The 22,828-nt window shown below is 33.8% G+C and overlaps 1 protein-coding gene across 1 annotated transcript; it reads right to left on the bottom strand.

The window, feature by feature from the left end:
• Positions 1 to 8,535: 8,535 nt before the first annotated feature.
• Positions 8,536 to 21,970, bottom strand: LOC138306037 (C-type lectin domain family 4 member G-like). Its single transcript, XM_069246368.1, has 5 exons — positions 21,317 to 21,970; positions 18,316 to 18,410; positions 17,078 to 17,171; positions 9,858 to 10,077; positions 8,536 to 8,707 (listed from the first exon to the last, which is right to left on the bottom strand). Exons 1-5 carry the CDS (start codon positions 21,756 to 21,758, stop codon positions 8,701 to 8,703), a joined length of 858 nt encoding a protein of 285 aa, XP_069102469.1. The 5' UTR covers positions 21,759 to 21,970; the 3' UTR covers positions 8,536 to 8,700.
• Between the last annotated feature and the right edge of the window lie 858 nt (positions 21,971 to 22,828).

Raw genomic sequence — 22,828 nt, 5'->3', positions numbered from 1 at the left:
GTACAACTAAGCCATCTAGCCCTAGTCATTTTGAAACCGATGAGGATAGTCCCTACTATTACAATGCATTACTGGATGCAACAGGTACAGTAATGGTGAAACTTCCCTTATCTATTCAACTCCCCAGACGGAAGAAAATTTCACCAATGTGAAAACGTTACCCGAAGTAGAACGCACATAGGATCCAAGTTTCACCAGTTTTAGTACAGAAAATACAGAAAAATCAACACAGGAAGGAAGACTCAACAAAATTTCTTAAAGTTATATTAAACAAATTTAGATGTACTCTCTCAAGACAAAGGATTGGAACTATAAAATTGCATTGAACAAGAACAAGCAGACATCATCTGTCTCACTGAAATATTCCCCAAGTTTACCAAATTAGACCGAACCATTCCATCGAAAACTTAGAGTAATCTTATTCAACCTATTACCGAGAAATTTTAACTTCATGGAAATTAGCTGGGAGACTCAAATGTCACTAGTAAGGCCAAATAACAAATAACTATTTCAACAGTCACTAGGAGACACAGAGAAAATCAACTGTCATCGACACTAGATTTAGTATTCACTACAGTTGTAGAACAGATTTAGAACCTGAAATATTTTTGTAAAACAATTAAAAAAGAGAATCTATAACATGAAATAAATTAATTATGAATTTTCAATTTTCAACAACAAAATATTGAATACTTTAAAATATTGATGTTATGTCAGTTAAATCCCCCCCCCCCCCCCCGCGCAATAGTATTATATTTCTTGTAATCAGCTCAAGGACAAAGCTATGAACATTAACAAGAAAAGAAATTGCATTCTTAATAACATATTATATAGCATTAAATCAATTCTACGGTTGAAAATATAATTTGATGTGTTTCTAAACACCTGAAAAAATTACTGGCCTTATGAGTTTTATTTCAATCACTCATTAAAGGACTTTAGGTCATTGTACCAAAATTATATATTGTAAAACAATCAATAAAAATAATTAAATACAGTGTATTATAAAACATATGTTGAAGGTAATTATTAATTTTTGAATATGTCAATCAACATTCAGTGAAAATGAAATTTGAATTACTGAAATGATGACCAAAAACACATTTTGATTTAATCATCAACAAGTAATAGCATCAGACTAGAATACATTGAAAGCGACATGCCACCTCATCATGAAAAAATGGCATTAGTGACATGATCATCAAAATTGAAGCCAAAACAAATTTACGTTGAAGCGACAATTCCATCAAATCATGAAAATTCAAGTAAAGTGGCAGTTTCGTTAGTTTTTGAAAAATGATATAAAAGCAACACTTTCGTAAAATCATGAAAAATCGCATTAAAGTGATATGTCTATTAGATTTCGAAAATTCACATTAAAGTTGCATTTTCATAAGATTTAGAAAAGTCACAACCAACTAATGATGTCAAAATAAAATATTATTTATATACACATATAGAAAAAGAGCATATATTCACCTACGCATCGATATCTCAAGATCAATGAATCGTTGGTGGGGGTCTACGGCTACAACAGTACGACACTTCTCCTTTAAACGACTCTTGAATCCACATAGTGTATTTCTGTCACTATCACTATTCCACTCGGATTGATCATCCACTACTCCACTAAACTTGCTTATGTTATAAGGCTTTTTTATATTTACATATGCTCGTATATAGTCAATGGGAGGGAGTTGCGTTCAAATTAGCGTAATCGTAATGATTCAAAATTATTAACAATTTTGTCAAGTTTGTTGTACAAGAACATATTTTTGATTTGGCTAGACTTTGAACAACGATTTTGTCATACAGTATGAGATAAACTGGATGTTTTAACAAATGCAGATCTAAAGCCACCATATCTAGGATTTTTTTGTTTTCAGTTATTTAAACAAAGGTGAAATTCACAATTATAAGTGATGCATGATATATATATATATTGGTTTTTAATAATTATTATCTTAGTGCAAAATCATCAAGAGGCCTAGGCTGTGTATTAGTCCTACAACAAAGTCAATGTATACGTTACATGTTACAAAGCCACTAAATTTATTCTAGTTTTTACATTTCGTATTTGAAACACTTAAATATTAAATTTCTATGGTGGGGCCATACCGAGATTACTATAAAGACTCCGTGAATTACAACATCAATCCCCTCTCGCTGACGAATTTTACAGATGGCTGCGTTTCAGAAAAAAAAAATATTGCATGGATTATATATCCTTGTATATCTATTTAATAGGAAGGCTCGGGCAACATGTTGTTCCTATTGTGATCACTTAAAGTTGTATGGTCTATGACTTGCTGTATTTTTGGCATATAAAAAGTATTTTAAGTGTTCTACATATTTTTTTTCAAATTCATATCTAAATTGGAAACCCTATTAGTCCCATAATGATGTATACTTATTTTTTTTTCTATATATGTCTTACTTTTATGTGTTTGGTATGGATATATGTACGGGTATATTTGTATGTTTGTTTGTTTGTTTGAGTTTTACGGCCCATCGACAACTAAGGTCATTTAGGGCAAAACTAAAGGGCAGGCATTAGTACCAGGATATAAACAAGGACTGTATCTAAAAGATCAGGATAAGAAAAAGGCAAGCAAAAACTAAAACAAAATTGTAAATGTTGATTTAATAAAAAGAGTTACATAGGATAAAATAGTTTTGGCTAAAACACATGAGAAAACTCATGCACAATGTTGACGAAACGATGAGTGTTGCGTTGATATGAATATAAGATGAGATGAGAAAACGTTCAAATTTTGTTAAAAATGCCGATCTCGTTTAGATAGTACGGGTATATGCATATCACATACTTATATAAATATATACATGCATGTGTGTTTGTACATATGTGTACATGTTTAACTTATTTCATACTTATATACATGTATGTGTTTGTGCGTATATGTACGTGTTTATACTTATTTCATATTTATATACATGTATGTGTGTTTGTACGTATGTGTACATGTTTAACTTATTTCATATTTATATACATGTATGTGTGTTTGTACATATGTGTACATGTTTAACTTATTTCATACTTATATACACGTATGTGTGTTTGTACCTATGTGTACGTGTTTATACTTATTTCATACTTATATACATGTACAAATGTATGTGTGTTTGTACGTATGTGTACGTGTTTATACATGTACTTATTTCATACTTATATTCATGTATGTGTTTGTACGTATGTGTACGTGTTTATACTTATTTCATATTTATATACATGTATGGGTGCGTGGCTATTTTTAGGATATGAACAGTGTATATAGGTGTATGTATGCATTGTATATAGGCCTATGTATCGTTCGGTAAGGTAATGTGACATATGTATGTAATGTCTTTATGTATAAAAAGTGTGAATTTTTGTATGTAATGTGTATAATAATATGTAATGTAATGTATTTATGTAAAATAATGTATGTATGTAAAGTGTATAATATTTTTAATGTAATGTATTTATGTAGAATAATGTATGTATGTAATGTGTATAATATATGCATGTAATGTGTACAATATATGTAATGTAATATATTTATGTAGTTATGTAGAATGTATGAATGTAATGTGTATAATATATGTAATGTAATATAATGTATTTACACAGGTATGTAAAGTATGTACGAAATATATTAAATATCAATATAAGGATGCATGGTATGTATGTATGTATGTAATGTATGTATTATTGCTAAACTTGAAGAACATTATTATGTAATTGATGTATCTCTGTTCTGTCATCTCTATATGTATTTGTTTGATTGACCTCCTGTTACACATAGATCGTGTGTCTGGAGTGAATAAAATGAATTGAATTGGTTTATATAGGGATATGTTGATGTCAGATAATGGTGCAATGTTTGAAAGCCTATTTTTATTACATTTCAGCATGTACCCATTTAAATAAAATTTAATTTGTCTACCGAGACATTCATGCGACACCATGTTTACATTGTCACTGCACAGTAAAAATCGTTTGATGACATGGTGAAATTAGTATTGATTGCACTATTCTATCTTATTTTAGACAAACTGCCGAATGGTATTTCAGACTAAAACTATTTTGTGACAAAAAGAAAAGAAAATTCAGTAATTCATGTAAATAACAATATTTCCCTCACGCAGAAAGGCTCTTATTCCAATTTCCATCTTTGATCATCTTACTTTTAGAACACACAAAATTACCTCACTCTTACTTTACTAGAGATGTATTAAAAATCTACGTTTGCATGCTTGTCAATCATTCATCACATCCACTCAAATAAATAATTTGAATTATGAGTTTCAATAAATGTGAATGAATATATCAAGGGAGAAAACTCCTAGATAGAATAGTGAGAAGTGAGACAAATCCGTTTCATATATAAGTTTGGAAAAGAAGAAGAAGAAGCACTACAACATTTACAGTTTCCCTCCGTTACTGACATTTTGGTCGTCTGTGTATTTATATAGTAAAAATAGCCGATCTCATTTTCAGGTGTAAAATCTACATCTAGTGTGAATTTGTAATACTGCCTCTTACAGGCATATACAATGGCACGTATAGACGTCATATTCCCGAAATAATCGACCCTGTTCGAAATTGTTTTGAAATGTAAATAATTGAAAGAACCTGAATCATTCCTTAAAGGAAAAAACAAGACTTGTTTTAATGTAGGAAATCAAAATCAGGGTAGACTCAGTGATAAAAAAGATACACATTTACATATAATGGGTACCTTTTAATGAATCTTGATCATTGTTTTAGTATTGTTTGATTAATTTATCAGCCGGGGTGGCCATGTGGTTAAAATATCCCAAGTTGGAATCCCATGTGGGACAGTTGTCAGGTACTGACTGTTTGTCGGGGATTCCTCACCGGATACTCCAGCTTTCCTCCACCTACAAATCTAGCGTGTCCTTAGATGACCCTGGGTGTTTATACAGTTGTATAACAATGGTTATTTAAGTATGTGCCAGGTTTGGATGGTGGAAAAAAAGTCGGAGTATCCTCTACGTCCATGTATTTTGGAACCTCTCCACTAACATAACTTATGCATATAAAAAAAATATATATATATTTTTTCATATATTTTACTCTGTCAAGTTGTTTAATTTACGAAACATTCGTTTTACATAAACTAGTGTTGTGCTGCAGTTGATCGAATGTAAATGTACACCAGTTGTTATGTAGATGGTAAAGGGCTGTAAAATATAATTGTATGATATATAATTTAAGTTCCTTTATGAACCCTCCAATCAGTCCAATGTTCAACTATGTTATTTAGTAATTTTTTGAACTTCCGGGTATCTCCCTGGTGCATTATGTGTGGTGGTTGTGTATCATTGTAGTTTCAGTTGATTCAATAATCATCAGCAGTTTTTAGTTCATCAGATTTTATTGACATGATGTTGCAGTCAAAAGAATCGAATAAAAGGCAAAACCTATATAATTATTTCGTTAAGTGCATATTAGGTTACAGTATTTTGAATTACAGTAGAATAAAGCATATAAAATATATAACTAACTAGTTTCCATATACATATTGTATAAATACATACATTCACACACACACACACACACACACCCTCACCATAACACAGACATACATTACAAATTTAATTGAGATGTAGCGATTTCTAAACAAAGATATATGCAATAAATACATATGACATTTAATATCGCACAAGGTAGATTACTTAAACCACACATTTTGACGAATGATAATAGGATTGGTAGAAAGGCAAGATGCATTCTAGCTTCGGTATAATACCCTGTCGGCCAACTGCCTCCGCCAAGTCGTCGAAGCGATGTAGAATCTAAGTATTATTCCCCTTTGATCAATTCACAACACTTCGATTTCGTATTACAGTCCCTCTGAGATCCGTATTGCTGACACGTTTTTGAAAGACGTTTGAAAATGTTTTTTATGATGTTTTTAATTGTTTTCGTAAATGGGAAATGTTCAAATATTAATTACTGAAATTTTAAATGTTTTCCTCTTGATTTTCATTTTATTATCATTAATTCGAACATTTTGGATTCATAGTTTAATTATTTCAAGAACAAATCCTATGTTATAACAGGCTACTAGCTTTGTTTATTGTTTACAGGCGGCAATATTTGTTTACATTGTTTGTATTCCTACACATACATGTATATGAATGATCGAATGAATGAATGAAAATTGTGGGTGATTTGATGACACCAGTGATGAGTTTGTGGATACCTGATTCAAAACAGATCCGTAACAAACTTATATGTCAATAAATAAACATGCGGTTTTGCTAGCGATAATTTTATATTTTAATAATAGATCCTTCATCTTCTATGCAGTTACGACATTAAGTATTAAGTAGTGTAATCTACTTTTTTGCCGGTATTGATTCACCGAATTGCGCTTATTCATATCCACAGTTTGACTGTGCTAAAATAAGAAGTTATGGATAATATCAGCAGAGAAATTACTTGTTAAGTAAAGACGAACAATGTACCACCATTTCGCTTTTACTTTAATACTTTTTTTCTTAGAGACCAATCGACGTAATCGTGTTATCATTTTCGTTTAACGTCCTATTAAAAGTCAAAGTCATGTAAGGACGTACCAGGTTATTTGTGAAGGAAAGCCGCAGTATCTGGGAAAACCCCACCGACCAGCGGCCAGTACCTGGCAACTGCCCCACATGAGCTTGGAACTAGTGACCCAGAGATTGAGGACTTGTGGAGATATGTAGTGGCATTTTATCCACACAGTCACCGCGGTCACCTATGTAACCGTATCGCCAGCTTCAGATGTTAAGAATAGGTATGGCGTACTTATAATAAGCAAAATTATATTTTGAAAGAAAAACACATTATGTAAGGACTAAATAATAATTTCAAACAATGACAGCAAAACATTACCAGTTTTATTATATTAACAACAAAATGGTGGATTAAAAAAAAAAACAAAAAACAAATAAGGATATATTATTCAATATCAAAATATTTATTGTTATGAAAATTTTATATTTAAACACACTAAAAATAATTTAATCAGAACAGCAAACATACTTGAAATATATGGAACATTGCAAATATTGGTTACACTACATGTATTATAAAAATGAAGTGAAATTGTAATAAGATGAGATAATTGTCATTATGGAAATATTAGTGCGAAGTTATGTTGAACAAAAGATGTTTTATGACAAAATACTTATCACAATGTTTTTTGTAAAAAGATACAATTTAGATATATATGATAAGTGTACTGAATGAGAAATGAGTAAGCAAGAGAATGTTGACCATGTAATTTGGTTTGGTTTGATTAGTTTAACGTCCTATTAACAGCCATGGTCATTTATGGACGTGCCAGGTTTGTTGGTGGAGGAAAGCCGGAGTATCCGGAGAAAAACCACCGACCAGCGGTCAGTACCTGGCAACTGCCCCACATGGGATTCGAACTCGCGACCCAGAGGTGGAGGGCATGTGGTAATATGTAAAAGTTTTTTATGTAGACCGCCGACTGACCATACAACATGGACACGCCCATATGGCTTCAGAATAATTGTGGATCTTATGGGACCCTCTTGATAGATTATCATCTACATGAACCAACATGTATAATAATATTCTATCAGTTAAAGAGACAAGCTAGATTGACTCCAAGTTATTAATAATATTTTATCACAAGAATTATAACACTTGATTATCGACATTCAGACAGATATGTCGTAGTGACAACAATATAAAATACAATTTTAGTGACGTTTTGATAGTCTAGTCGGACTGGTGGAAGGTATATTCAGTAGTTGTATTGTCAGTAGCACTATGCGTTACAATGACAGATATGAAAGGCTAGACTCAGTAATTTGTAGTATTGTAGATTGCCATCCAATTGCCACATCAATTTACTATTAATTACCATGATGATATATGATACTTGCCCAGTCTTTGATGAATGGATTAAAAATGTTGTGGTTTTTTTTTTTTTTTTTTTATTTTTTTGAAAAATTACAGTTACATGTTAATTTATCCATTTCTAATTCAAGAGAGCGATTCTTATTACTTGACAATTTACTAGTCATTATGTTATACATTATGTACATGTTCCTCATTCTCAACATTACACTGTCATGCGAAAGTTCAGTTCCCCTAGCCTAGTTTCGATACGCAACTCCGTTTTAGTGCTACCGTTTCCTGAAATTATCAGCATTCACTTGCTGTACGATACATGGACGTGAGTATTTGAGCTAGCTGTTGTTGATGTGTGGAGGACGATAAGTACGGCCCATTCTTAGATTTGTGACCGCTCCGCTGGTTCGGACCCCGGGCTCGGCACGTTACACATGGAACATCACGGAAATCTAACTTGTGTTTATTTAAACTTCAGCGGCAGATTGATATACTTGCATCTTCGTTTTTAGATCAAATACACAGATACGGTCAAAACCTTCAATCACATTCGAGAATAAATTTCGAAGATTGACCTCGTTCGTTCATTGATAGCAAGAGGTAATATGATGTCACTGACGAAAAGTCATACATTCAACTTAAAAAACATATTCTGAATCTTCCAACATTGCAAAAAATTATAATTTTTTTTCTATTTTGCATTAGCACGCTTCCTTGTTGTATGGCTTGACAGCATCATGTGTCCGTTATACGGTTGACATGTGTAGTATCACCCTGGTCATCACGATTATCGGTTCTATCTACGCTCTGTAAAGAGAAAAAAACAATACGTATACACGACAATACAAATAAATCATGGAATATAATATCCCCATTAAGAGAATATTTTCTTCTATTAATTCTGTTTTGTTGTGTTACCAAAACTATTTTTGGTGGTCTTTTTAACTATGTTTGTAATCATATTTTCTAAATCATTTATATCGGTTTTAATACTAGTGTGTGTAGGCTGTCGAAGTCACATTATAATACCGTCTTGTTCAGACTGTAGGATGTTAACAAATCAGTATGTTTTTCTTTAAATCATTTTCTTATTTTCCCTGAGATTGAAGTATTTTTATCATTTTCAAAAATGGCCTCTTGGTATTAAATACCATACAATACTCTACAATGCGCATCAGATATAACTGAGTCAAAATCCAGAATTTCGAAATCATTTAACATAGGAAAGATATATGAGGAGATTATTAAATAATCTATCAGACATACATCTTTACACGTATTTCTACCGATGTTCATGACCTTATGGCCCTACTATTTGCTATGTAAAGATTACTATTTTTACAAAATTCTAGAAGTTTGTTTCAAAATGTGTTTGGTGTAGCTTGATCTTGACTAACTCTTAGTAATGGGACTCCAGCCCGAATTAATGATTCATAATCGTAAAAATAATTTCTCAAGTCATTGCTTTTACCTACATTAGACAGTTCTACCAGCTGACCGTCTGGAACAACAAAAACAATATGGCATTTTGTTCTAACATTTAGGTTACCAATAATCATTATTTTTGTTCATTCTTTACCAGATTGGTCATTTCATTTTCGATATCATCAAACGCTTCATTCGAAGTGTGTTTTGACGTTTCCGGCGGTACATAAATACAGCCTATTAGTAGATTATGGGAGTTTTTAGAGGTATTTATTTCTTCCCATTGAACAGACTCTGGGGGAGTTTTGTGAACCGCTACAGATGACTTACACTCGTTCTTATAAATCAATAGTCTACCACTTGACTTAAGCTTAGCATGTGATCTGTTTTTCGCTATATAACTGAATCCCTTTTGAATCCTCTTTGCTACGTTACCATTGACAACATATACATTGGACACAAAGACTACCAGCCTAAATCCACATTTTTATCTTCTATTAAAGTCAATGAAATGTAACTTTGATCTAGTTACCTCTTTTGGCAGATAGCATACTCGGTCCATGAACACGGGGCGTCATTCCATTTGTAACCATGGTTACCGTCCATATACACACAGTCCTCCTCTCCACCAATGTTGTTTGGTTCATCTGGCGACCAGTTGCTGTATCCAAAGGTTAGCCCAGTCCTACTCCAAACCCAAGTGTCAGAGGAACGGTCACGCTTCCCTCCGAGTCTGTAGGTGTGGTCATCGCCTAAATATAAAATGAAAAAAATTAATACGATTTTATTGTATTATTTTTTAGCGTTAAATCGGTGATTTTGTAACTTTTTTTCATTGATTTTATAAAACATTTATCTTTAATTCAGTATTATAATGATGGCCCTGCAGGTAGGGCGTTAGAATTGTACCTGTTGCCCTTATTGCATGATCGTAAAAAGCCACAGGGACTTGTAACGTAGGTTGTGAGAAAGTCTGCTGTGTATACATGTGTACTATATACTATATAAAAGGACAAGGGAACCAACGGCTCGCTTGGAAGAGGTACACCTGCCTCTACAAAAGTCGCCCGTATTCCGTCAAACATTGATAAATATGTACATATTTAATACCAATATATTCTTAAATAAATTTTCGACATGGAAAACACAACTTCAAACACGAAATAATATATTAACATACCTTTATTTCACTATGAACGTGGAAAATGCAGTCAGATATCACCGATGTCGTTTTGCCTGTCCACTGAAATCTAGGTCAAAAGCACTCATATTCCCTTGTAACAAATTTTGTATGCATTCATTTCACTTTCCGGTGATATTTTCCCATTGCAAATACAAATAGGCTATCTCTGATAACTCTTTCATTAATCCAATCCAACAGCTAAACGAGGAATCACACTTTTTTTATCCAGCACTCGACTCTTGTTCGTATAATCCGCCATATTGTAATTGATGATGGGTACCTTTTTGGTGTACTCGCCCTTACCCGATACTACACTGAAATTCTGTACTCAGACTCTGTATAAATTAAGTTTCACGGTTTAGGTTCATAGAAGAACCTTTATTTGAGATGCATATATCATTAATTAAAGAATATAACTGATATGGAGACTCTAATGTTGTACTTGACCGTTACCACATTGATATTGTAGCGTTTAGTGTACAGACACCGGGTATATGGTGTTTCCAGTCCGGGTCCGGGTATGGGGTACACAATATCCACACAAACGTGTTTAACCTAGATTTCAGTGGACAGGCAAAACGACATCGGTGATATCTGACTGCATTTTCCGCGTTCATAGTGAAATAAAGGTATGTTAATATATTATTTCGTGTTTGAAGTTGTGTTTTCCATGTCGAAAATTTATTTAAGAATATATTGGTATTAAATATGTACATATTTATCAATGTTTGACGGAATACGGGCGACTTTTGTAGAGGCAGGTGTACCTCTTCCAAGCGAGCCGTTGGTTCCCTTGTCCTTTTATATAGTATATAGTACACATGTATACACAGCAGACTTTCTCACAACCTACGTTACAAGTCCCTGTGTAAAAAGCGACTAAATTTAGGATCTTATCTTTTCTTTCTTCCTAAATTACTTTATTCTTCCTAACGTCTCCCTTGACATCACCTCACTTTTGGCCTCTGGTTGAGCGCTCGCCCTTGTGAGGAAGGCTCTGGGTTCTGTCCCCTGGCCGAGACACACCAAAGTCTATAAAAGTGGTAGTTTCTGTTCCTGCTTAGCGCTCAGCATAACGGGAGTGGGACGATCGGTTTGCCCGTTGTCAGTATAATGTGACCGGGTGGGGTGTGTTGCTTGGTGTCTTCGGCAGCATGCTTCAGTGATATAGCACTATAAAAAGGGCAATAGTTCCACGATACAAAAAGACACAACAAGAACATACCGTAGTCTCCCAAAACACGCACATCGCACTTCACACATGCCATACACCGCATGGGAGGCCGTCCTTATATGACCCTGGCCGTTAATAGGATGTTAAAACAAACAAACAAAGTACTATAATGCATTGTAACAAAGACGGTGAACAAAAAGTATCATATGATGTGGTTTTTTTTAGAATAATTATATTGCTACTGTACACAATGTATAACAAGCACGTATTTATTGTTATTATTTGTAATCTGAGTATTTATAATTATAAATGATCATTACGAGTTAATAATTACGGACAACTGCTGCATTGTCATTTGTCCGTAAAGTGTGACAAAAGTCTTATAGTCCAGTCAAATAATTGTGCATTTTAGTCTAACAAATAACTAATTGTAAAAGAAAAAATAATCATTGTTGCTGCTGTATGTGTTTTTATTTTTATTGATTTTCCTATTTTTTGTTTTGTTTTTTGTCTTTTTGATAAAAAGTAGTCGGTAGAATAATAACAAAAAATGAGAAAATACTTATCTTGTACATTACAAGATCAGAAATTCAGCATTTAATTGATTTTGGGTCACACAACCCTATCTTACCCTAGTGCGACACTTTATGTCAGAGTTACCTCCCTTCCAAAAACGTTAGGTGAACGTTGAATAGATGATAAATGGATTTTATTATATGCAAATGAGTTGTACCACTTCCAAGCAACATTTTTTTTTTGTATAAGAAGAATTACCAAGCTGGTTGGGAGGGTGGGATGTCTAGTATACACACACTCCAACTATTTCCAATTCAGAGGACTACTGACCAGGTTTGGCATTAGGGGAACTCGCAAAAACAGTCTGCCTAATCTGGAGTACCAGGGTACAACATGCCACACCTTGGAAAACTACTTCCCAAATCATACAACTGAGAACATTTAAAGAGTGATATACCTGCCTCATTTGTAACACCTATGCTTAAAACAATATATGTGGAGTCTAAATTTAGAGTAGTACATTGATTTGCTTCTTGTTTTATAGAGATGAAGTGTATTTTGCTTCAAATTTCAGGCAATGATCATTCATATTTTTGTTCAATTTAAATATTTATAATTAAAAAAAAAAACAGATACTTATTAGCACTACATGTATCTAAATTTATTGATCGTATCTCACGGTATTTTGGCAAGGCAGTTAACTTTCAAATAGTATACCAAAACATTTAGCACTCTCCATTTGGTCGGCAAATACCAATGAAAAAAAAAACATTCACTGTTCATATCTTTACAAGTCTTAATATTGATGTATGCCAATTGACATGTCGTTCCTTAGCGCCATTTCAAACCCACTGTAAAACTTTAGTGCGGGATTTATTTCAGCAGTACCACGCTAATATAAAACGCTCACTAATATATGTACTGATCAATATGTTTTAAAGTACATGTTTGTTAGTTGTAGTCAGATTAATTATACTTACAAATGATCAGTACGAGTTACCCCGTGGGTTACCCCACTGTACAGGTAAGGTTTAGTGACTACGAGCTGTAATCAGTCAACCGTGCTATTGAAACCGTTACCATCAGTTCTTATATAATCATCCATATAACATTAGGTATACCTGTGTCTGACTCAAATTGAATTGTTTTACAATTCTTAAAAGTTGAAAGAAATATATAATTTCTTTTATACATTTTTATATTCTATTAGAAATATGAAGATGTAAAAACGTTATTTGAAACAAATATCTTGCCGAAATAAATTTATTATTAAAAACATCGCATAAAGAAAGCTTTATTATGCATTTTTATTTGTATCTTTAATTGTTTTAAAATCAAAAATAAAACACCTAGTGGCAATAAAAAATAAGTCGTATTGTCTAGATTAATAATTTTCTTCCCGTACGTTTATGAGAAACTTTTTAACATGAATGGCGTTAGAATTGAATCTTCTGCCCCTATTTCATGGTCGTAAAAGGTGACTAAATCTAGGATCATACAGTCTTTTCTTTATAACTTACTTTATTCTTCCTAATGTTTCCCTTGATGCTTTTGGCCTTTGATTGAACTATCGCCCATGTAAGTAAGTTTCTGGGTTTTTATACCCCTGGCCGAGGCAAACCACAGTCTATAAAGGTAGTATGTCTCTCCTGCTGGAAAGAGTTCCTTTTGAGACCCCCCTCCTTCCCTCCAAAAATGTTTTTTCTCGCTTTAGTGAAGTGTCTGAAATGGGTTCTTTTTAAGGGGTACCGAGAAAATTTGGGGCTTGGTGTTATTGGGGTTAAAAATTTAAAAAAAAAATAAAAAAAAATAAAAAAAATGTATAGTTCTCTGTATACATTTGTATCGCATCCATGTGATATTTTCTTTTTTTATATAATTTTTTTATTTCGTTCATGTGATATTAGATATATTCTGTAATGATGTCATATACAAGGTACCATATTCGGTAATGTGGTTATATATATACAAAGTACATTGATAACAAACATTTTTATATCACTTACATTTCTTCCGGCGGGATTTGAACCCACATAGCTTACACTTACCTTTGACTGCAATGTCCTACGCTTTTTTTGACATACTCTTACATATTAATATTATCATTGCATGTAATATATAAATTATTACAAATGTTTCTCAAAAACATTATGACAATACATTATGTTGAAATTTGTGTATGGAATAAAATAATGATTGAAGAAAAATAAGTATTGCTAGTTAGAGATGTCAAAAATGAGGGGACACCCGGGTCCTATCCCTTTACCAATGCTCCACTGGATCAGTTGGCGAACCCATGACAATAAAACCAATATCAATTTACTATGGCTTTAAAATTAATCCGGATCACCTAAGTGATTGAAAGATATTAGAATACAATGCTAGTTATGTAGGTTCTTTTAAACAGAGATCTACTTTGTTTATTGAGTAGAATTGAGAATGAGTGGAAAGGATGATCCATTTTTTTCTCATCGAAAAGTGTCATTGAGATTGACGAGGCAAAGTTTGGAAAACGTAAAAACAACCGTGGTAGGATTGTAGAAGGACAGTGGGTATTGGGGGGTATCTGTCGACAACACAGGCAGATTTTCTTGCAACCTGTCGACACACGTGACAAAGACACCCTCATCCAAATTATTAGGAAGAATGTGAAAGTAGGAAGCACCATTATATCAGACTGTTGGGGGCCTACAATAGCCTCGGTAATCTTGGTTATGGACATCTACCTGCTAACCATTTTGAAAATGTAGTCGATCCAGAATCAGGTGCATGCACAAACCTCATAGAGAACATATGCCATGGTGGTGCATTAAACGCCAACTCCCCTCCACTCATACGCGTCACGGCCAGAATTTCGAACTACACCTACACCTACACCTTCTAGAATATATGTGGAGGGATATCAACCCAAAGAATAATAAATTCGAACGGTTTCTAGAAGACACATTTTTTTATTATTTGAAAATCAAGGGGGAGGGGTAACAGCTAAAGGGTTAAAACAATTTTCAATATGTTCCCGCATAAATGTCTTTGTATATGAACTCAACATGTTAAGACGACATTATCCATGAGTTTTCAGGAAAATCAGGAGGGGGTTCAAAAAGAACTCTTACCCTCCTGCCTAGCGCTCAGCATTAATGGAGGGGGAAGCCTGGTTCGCCGGTTGTCAGTATAATGTGACCGGGTGGGGTGTGTTGCTTGGTGTCTTCGGCAACACTGTACAAGAAGACACGACACGAATATACATTTTTCTTTCATACCTTTCATACGAGTGTAATACGGGCTGGTCTAGGGCAATACACTCATGCCGCCATGGCTACCCATGCTTTAAAGCCTCGTGACGTCACGGCGTCAATAAAATTTCCCCGGTAAAATTTTTAATAAATTTTTCACAAACTTGACTGGTTTTTCTATTAATGATGCAAACAACGGAATTTTTGTTGAACATATCACGTAATTTTTCATATATAAATTTTTGACTTTCAGCCGTGGATTTCTTCGAATTTATTTAAAAAATGGCGGGATATCATAGTTGTAAAATTGCAATTAAACGTCGAAGTATGAGAGAAAAATACTCTTTCATAAATGGATATGAAGGATAGGGATATTCTACCCTCGGAATCACAAAATGTTGCAAAACTCTCGGCAATCCTGGAGTTTTACTACATTTTGTGACCCTCGGGTAGAATCTCCCTATCCTTCATATCCACATATCACACTTCCCACACGCAGGACACCATATACATGTATGTAATCCAATTGGCAAGGTTCAAAATAGCATTCATTTTTTAAATATATTTATTTGCATTGAAAAGAAATCAAGAAGTTCATTAAAAAATCTAGTTTGTAAATTGGAAAAAGTTCAAAGCGGGATACGATATGGATATCAACATTACAGAGTTAGCTCCATTGCGGATAGGTATATATTGTGTGAACATAATTCACGTAGTTTTTTCCGAAAATTATGACGTAACGCTCGCAAACACATGACGTCACAATCGATACTTATCTGCAAGCGCAGATAACTCTATAATATAAAGGAAATATGTAATGAATTCAAAGGTCATAACAACTATGCTCCTTAGCAAGTAAGGAGTTTAAAAGAATTACATACAGTTTTCGTTTCAGTAAACTACAATGTATCAACATGTACTAACAAAGTTCAATAAAAATACCATGAAGTTATTAAAAGCATATCAGATCGTAGATATTTTCACCTTTTAGGACAAAGTTCCAGTTTGGATAGCATTCCATTTTGGGTTACGTTCTGTTTTGAGTAGCGTTCCGTTTCTGATAGCGTTCAATTTTGGGTAGTTTTCCTTTTGGGGTATCGTTCCTTTTAGGGTAGCGTTCTATTTTGGGTAGTTTTCCTTTTAGGGTAGCGTTCTATTTTGGGTAGTTTTCCTTTTTGAGAAACGTTCATTTTTGGGTAACGTTAAGTTATAGATGTTCATGTGTTTTGCTATCGCGTAATCAATTGCTTACTTAGCTACTGTAACTAGGTCATATCGTCAATCAATGTACGAACTTCACCAATCTGATTAAAATAGACAACCTTACATGTACACTTTGTTCCGTAGAAAATCTGTAAACATCCCATTAGGGGTCACTTCTTAGTCACCTTTCGTATTATAAAAAAGGACTGTCAGAACCATTTCCATGTGCATCGTCGTCAAAGAGCAGAGCAAATCTACATGTATCTGTATGCTGGGAGGACTAGTCGCTTTCATCTGATGTAACTAGTTGAGAATATGAATAGGAACTGATGTAATGAATAATAAAAATAATCAATGATGCGCTATCTCTAAAGGATGGTGGCAGATTCCCTAATATATGATAATTATGATGTCTATTTTAATCAGATTGGAATCCTACATACTTCTCTCAATTTTGACCAGTTCCGACCTGATGAAGCGTTCCTCTGCCGTGCTTGTAACTTCTGCAAGGTATGCATTCATTTCGCCACACTTGCTCTTGAAAACACAAAAAATCGCGCCACCATTATATTACAAGTATGTGTTGTATATGCACGGCAAGTCAAAAGGAGATTCAAAGAAAAGAAAACACAGCCTGTTTACCAGGTAGAAGCGTAGCCGAATTGATAGTTCTTTCTACTATCTACTTTTCTTCGAAGAGCAATTCAAAACAATCAACGTCATCTTAAACCATCGAATTCAACCAAAATCCGAAACGTAGCGATTTCGCCATTATCCATCTTTGATGACATTAATATATATTACTGTTACCAGTGTTTGCACAATGCTTTAGTACAGATTAGAACCAGGCACAGATGTTTCCTAAATCCTACCGGCTGTTTTATTGTCATCAATTAAGTGTTCATTGTTAATAAATGTGGAAAATAACATAAAAACAATTTATACGAAGGACGTACGTTAATCACTTGGTATATGAAAAGAATAGAACAACCAGAAACTATTGTCTTTTTATGACATAGGCTATGTTCTACGTTTAATTTGGATTGAACTATTAGAAACTATTGTCTCTTTATGATATAGGCTATATTCTACGTTTAATTTGGATTAAACTATTAGAAACTATTGTCTTTTTATGACATAGGCTATGTTCTACGTTTAATTTGGATTAAACTATTAGAAACTGTTGTCTTTTTATGACATAGGCTATGGTCTACGTTTAATTTGGATTAAACTATTAGAAACTATTGTCTTTTTATGATATAGGCTATGTTCTACGTTTAATTTGGATTAAACTATTAGAAACTATTGTCTTTTTATGACATAGGCTACATGTATGTTCTACGTTTAATTTGGATTTGCTTTAATGTAGACTATGCCATAAAAAGACAATGACAATAAGTATGATTCTACAGTAGACATACTTTGTTTTATTCCAGTCAAAATTTAGATCAATTGCAAAACAAAACAAAAACATAAACTGTAAATTATGGCTTATTGGAACGGATATAAATTAGTGCGTCTCGGTTTTTAATACTGCGCTTCAAAGACTGGAAAAAAATAATTACTTAAACAATGTTTAAAGTAAACACACTTACCTGTAAACCTACATGTACTTACCTATAAACCCACTTACCTGTAAACCTACTTACCTATAAACCTACTTACCTGTAAACCTACTTACCTGTGCAGTGGAGAATAGTAGCCTCATCTTTATAAACTGGTAACAGAAACCAGCGTTGAAGACCCATCCTTCATCGCACTGTGGAGTCGGGATACCTGAAGGAATGAAATAATATCTAATGATTATGATGGCCCGTTAGTGCCATAGACTAATACCGCAATCTCGCCCTGTCATCTTAGGTCGACAATGCGAAATCGCCACAACTCGACGGCGATACTATTGCTCTAGATCTGTCGCCGTTAGTTGTCGCATTGTCGAGTTGTCGCCGTCGAGTAGTCGCGATCTCGCGTTACGTTGTCGACCCAAGATGACAGAGCGAGATTGCGATTTAACAGGCTACCATACATGACCGTGTACTAAAATTAAGTTGATCATATATACATGTACATGTATATAGAGTTGTCGTAAATGTTAATTACTGAAACATCTATAAGCTTTCTTTCAATTTTCTAAAAAGAAACTTAGAAGAAAGTCAATTGTGTATTTGTGGATAAGTCGAATCTATTCATTACAGTACAACCTGTATTAAGAGGCCACCCAATGGAAATTGAAAAGTGGTCTCGCAAGTTCGAGGGAAACCGGAAAATGGATATATCACTCAATCCCATACTTTAACTGTTTTAATATACCGATACAGTACATACAAAAGCTATGATTAGACTATATATATTTCTCTCATACGCTATATTCCTGTCGCGTACGGCAATGGTCATTAGAGTTTGAGAGAATTTTACATTGTAATCGATCTACGTAATCTTATCTTCAAACATACAAATTATTCCGAGATGATAATTGTAATTCCATATCCGTTTTGTTTTGCTTTTGTTTTGTTAATACTAAATTTGTATACACGTATTGTTGAAATTCCGAGACCACTTACAAGTAGCCTAAATATATATATAACAACTGTACGTACATGTACATATAAAAGGTATTGTCCTCTGACCCCATTGCATTTTTCACAAGCCTCTCACTTACAAGATAAACATGACGACGTGTTCGGTAACAGTTTCCGATCGATACTAACGTCGTCTGAGTACGTCAACGGAGATAGCGTGATCGGAAACTAGCTCCGCCCAATTGTTACGTCACCTAGCAACTGATGGCGTGATTGGAAACAAATCCCGCCCACCTCAAATCTGATTGGTTAAACGGAAATTACCGAGTCCGGGTGTGTGCTAGCTTCCAGGGGTGTGCTAGTTCGAAGACTAACACACAGCTGAGCGAGGGTTTTGGGGGAAAAAGTAGGGAGCTAGTCAATTTAACCTAGTAAGTTTTATATAACATAAATAAAGTAGAGGTATACTAATTCTATATGATGACACTTATAGTATTTCATTTCTGTTGTTAAACAGTCTATTTATTAACAATACAGTACTTTATACTAAATTGTAATGGAACTCGTGTATCTATTTTTCGTTGAGATATTATCATTGTATACCTTTGTGTTTCTATATTGAAAATTTCTTTATGTTACATTTTGTAATGCACGCCCTTGTCCGTATCTAACGCTGTTCGACGTCACGCGACTGTAACATTAAAGGTCCACTACCTTTCTGAAACGGCTTTTAATTTTTAAAATTGGAATGTAAAACGAGATCGATAATTTGTGTAGAGTCGCTAAAGTAAGTAACTTACCGTTAATACTACACTTATTGTCTCCATTTGAACAATTTAATAACAGTAAATAAAATGTTAATTTTCATAACGCGAGTCCATATGCATATTAAGCCATCGATATGTATTTTCTTATGTTATCAATGTTTTTAAGAAACCTTTAAATTTTGCTCCTGAAAGGTAGTGGGTCTTAAGTATGACCAGTATTATATCTTGCGACGCGCCGTCTATGCATTTATCTTGTATTGGCCACATGTTTGAATTTTCTTTGTAATATCTTGTACCCACGATAAGTTTAAAGTGAACAGTCGTGCGGTGTGGATGTATCAAGTATAATTTCCTATGAAATAGAAAAATAAAATCTCTCGTCAAAATCTGTCTGCGTACGAAGAAATTAATTTAAAGTGTAGGAATCCTAAAACGTCCTCCCGGCTCACTATGTCCGTGGTTACATTTCCACGCAGCCTCGATTTCAATGCATTCAACTGTTCTTTATTTCAATGGTCAAAACTGGGAAACGTAAGCCGAACTTGACCGTCGTATTAATATGTGAGAACTTTTGGATGGTCAATGAACGCATTTAGACTGGTTTTCATTGCCCGACTATTCACTTTAATTTGTTGTATCTAGGAAAACAATTTATATAAAACTCTAAGCATGTTTATATAAGCTCTAAGCATGTTTATATAAGCTCTAAGCATGTTTATATAAGCTCTAAGCAAGCATGTTTATATAAGCTCTAAGCATGTTTATATAAGCTCTAAGCATGTTTATATAAGCTCTAAGCATGTTTATATAAGCTCTAAGCATGTTTATATAAGCTCTAAGCATGTTTATATAAGCTCTAAGCATGTTTATATAAGCTCTAAGCATGTATGTTTATATAAGCTCTAAGCATGTTTATATAAGCTCTAAGCATGTTTATATAAGCTCTAAGCATGTTTATATAAGCTCTAAGCATGTTTATATAGGCTCTAAGCATGTTTATATCAGCTCTAAGCATGTTTATATATGCTCTAATCATGTTTATATAAGCTCTAAGCATGTTTATATAAGCTTTAAGCATGTTTATATAAGCTCTAAGCATGTTTATATAAACTCTAAGCATGTTTATATAAACTCTAAGCATGTTTATATAAGCTCTAAGCATGTTTATATAAGCTCTAAGCATGTTATCCAATTTACAAAAAAAAAATGTTTTGGATGTACACATACTGTTTAAACTAAACATCCATGCTTTGGTATTGATACTCCGTTATGTCGCATACGTACATGTACATGGCGATCTCATTTATTTTATTCAGGCTAATTTTCGATAGTTTAGGGTATGTTATAAGTACCATACATATACTTTTGTAATAACTATGTATAACCATTGTATTACCGTCATCAGGGGCGTTATGCTGACGAAGCTTCGTTTCAAATTCGACCCGAAGATTTTCAATCGTAGTTTTCAATTCTTGAAATTGTCGTTGGTTTTCCCTCTGGGCATTGTTCATGGCCGCACTCTGTTTCTCAAGTTCAGCCTGAATAGCTTGTTGTGTAACGTTTAGTTTCTGCTGCTTTGGCAGATTTGTCTGGACAGATTTCAAGGTGGCTTTGATTCCTTCGATCTGTCGCCTGCTGGATTCACTTTCAGTTTTAAGATGATGACGGATTAACGGCATTGTCTCCGCCAAAACATCATTAACTTGTAAAGCTGCGCATTGTCTCCTCTGGTGTTCAGGAAGGAGAGGCTGTTGGTCAGATGTATACACCAAAAGAAACAAAACAGCGTTAAAGTAAATCCATTTCATTGTTGATACTAAAATGCTGGATTCTGTCATACAGGCTTAGTTCAGTATCAAATTATTGGATGCGTTTATCTTAACTTCTATTTCTATTTAAGGTTACACTGATGACAACCCCTCCGACGCATCAATTTCGTGGTATATATGTAAACGTGCAATAGACCAATGACTAACCTATGTCATTAAGTGACGAATACATTCGAGTGACATTTCTAAGCACTCTCGATAGTGATAATGCATTGTTTCCGGCCTGTTCAATATTACTTTACATGTTCTAACGATAGTTAACCAGTTCGTTATCAGTAATTAACAACATCTATATGTATAGATGGCAACTTATTACATAACTATAGCATATATAAAAATACCCACCTCTTCAGTGTGAAGAGGGTTTCACCGTTCCGACGAGCTCAAACCACTCGTTTTATACTGTTGAAATAATAAAACAATGTTTCACTCTCCGTCTGAATAATTATGCCCGATATTAAAATTTATCGAAATTCCAAAAATGTAATATTGGACTTAACTGTCCTTTCCAGAAATACCGCTTACTAGGTTATTTTTTTTTTTTTTTTTTTTTTTTAAATTTGCGCAACCCCGGTGAATAGCAGCCTTGACATAGACTAGACAGGTTTACTCTTTAGCTCGATCGTGATCTACATGTATGCAGCGTAAAACCAGAAATTCTAAGTTCGATCCCCAGCATGTGACCCCTGAACTCTTTTCCCAGACTATATTTTAAGGAACGTTCATGAAATGAGCGTGCATCGTAGTACTTTAGGGCTCCGCCTCGCAGTTAAAACTTATGTTTAGATATGTATATAATTACTTTGCCCCTTTGTTTGAATCCCCACCGGTTGGTAAAGGATCAATGATATGGGATGTTAGATCATCATTGTTTACAGAAGACAACATAGAAATTGTAAACTATATGTTTTACTATAAAATAATCTATTAAACCAAACAGAAAAAGTTGGTGGGAAAACACTTTCGATGTCTTTAGGAAAGGAGCATACAATTCGTTCAATCAGAGAAATTTCCGTCTAGATTCTAGTTGTTGAATAAGTCGAAATTCATTAAATAAATGGAGAACTACCAGATATATA

The sequence above is a fragment of the Argopecten irradians genome, chromosome 13 (genome assembly GCF_041381155.1).
Source record: "Argopecten irradians isolate NY chromosome 13, Ai_NY, whole genome shotgun sequence".
In the NCBI taxonomy this organism is placed as follows: Eukaryota; Metazoa; Mollusca; class Bivalvia; order Pectinida; family Pectinidae; genus Argopecten; species Argopecten irradians.
The sequence above is the reverse complement of the archived record's forward strand: the minus strand, read 5'-3'. Positions and strand labels throughout refer to the sequence as shown.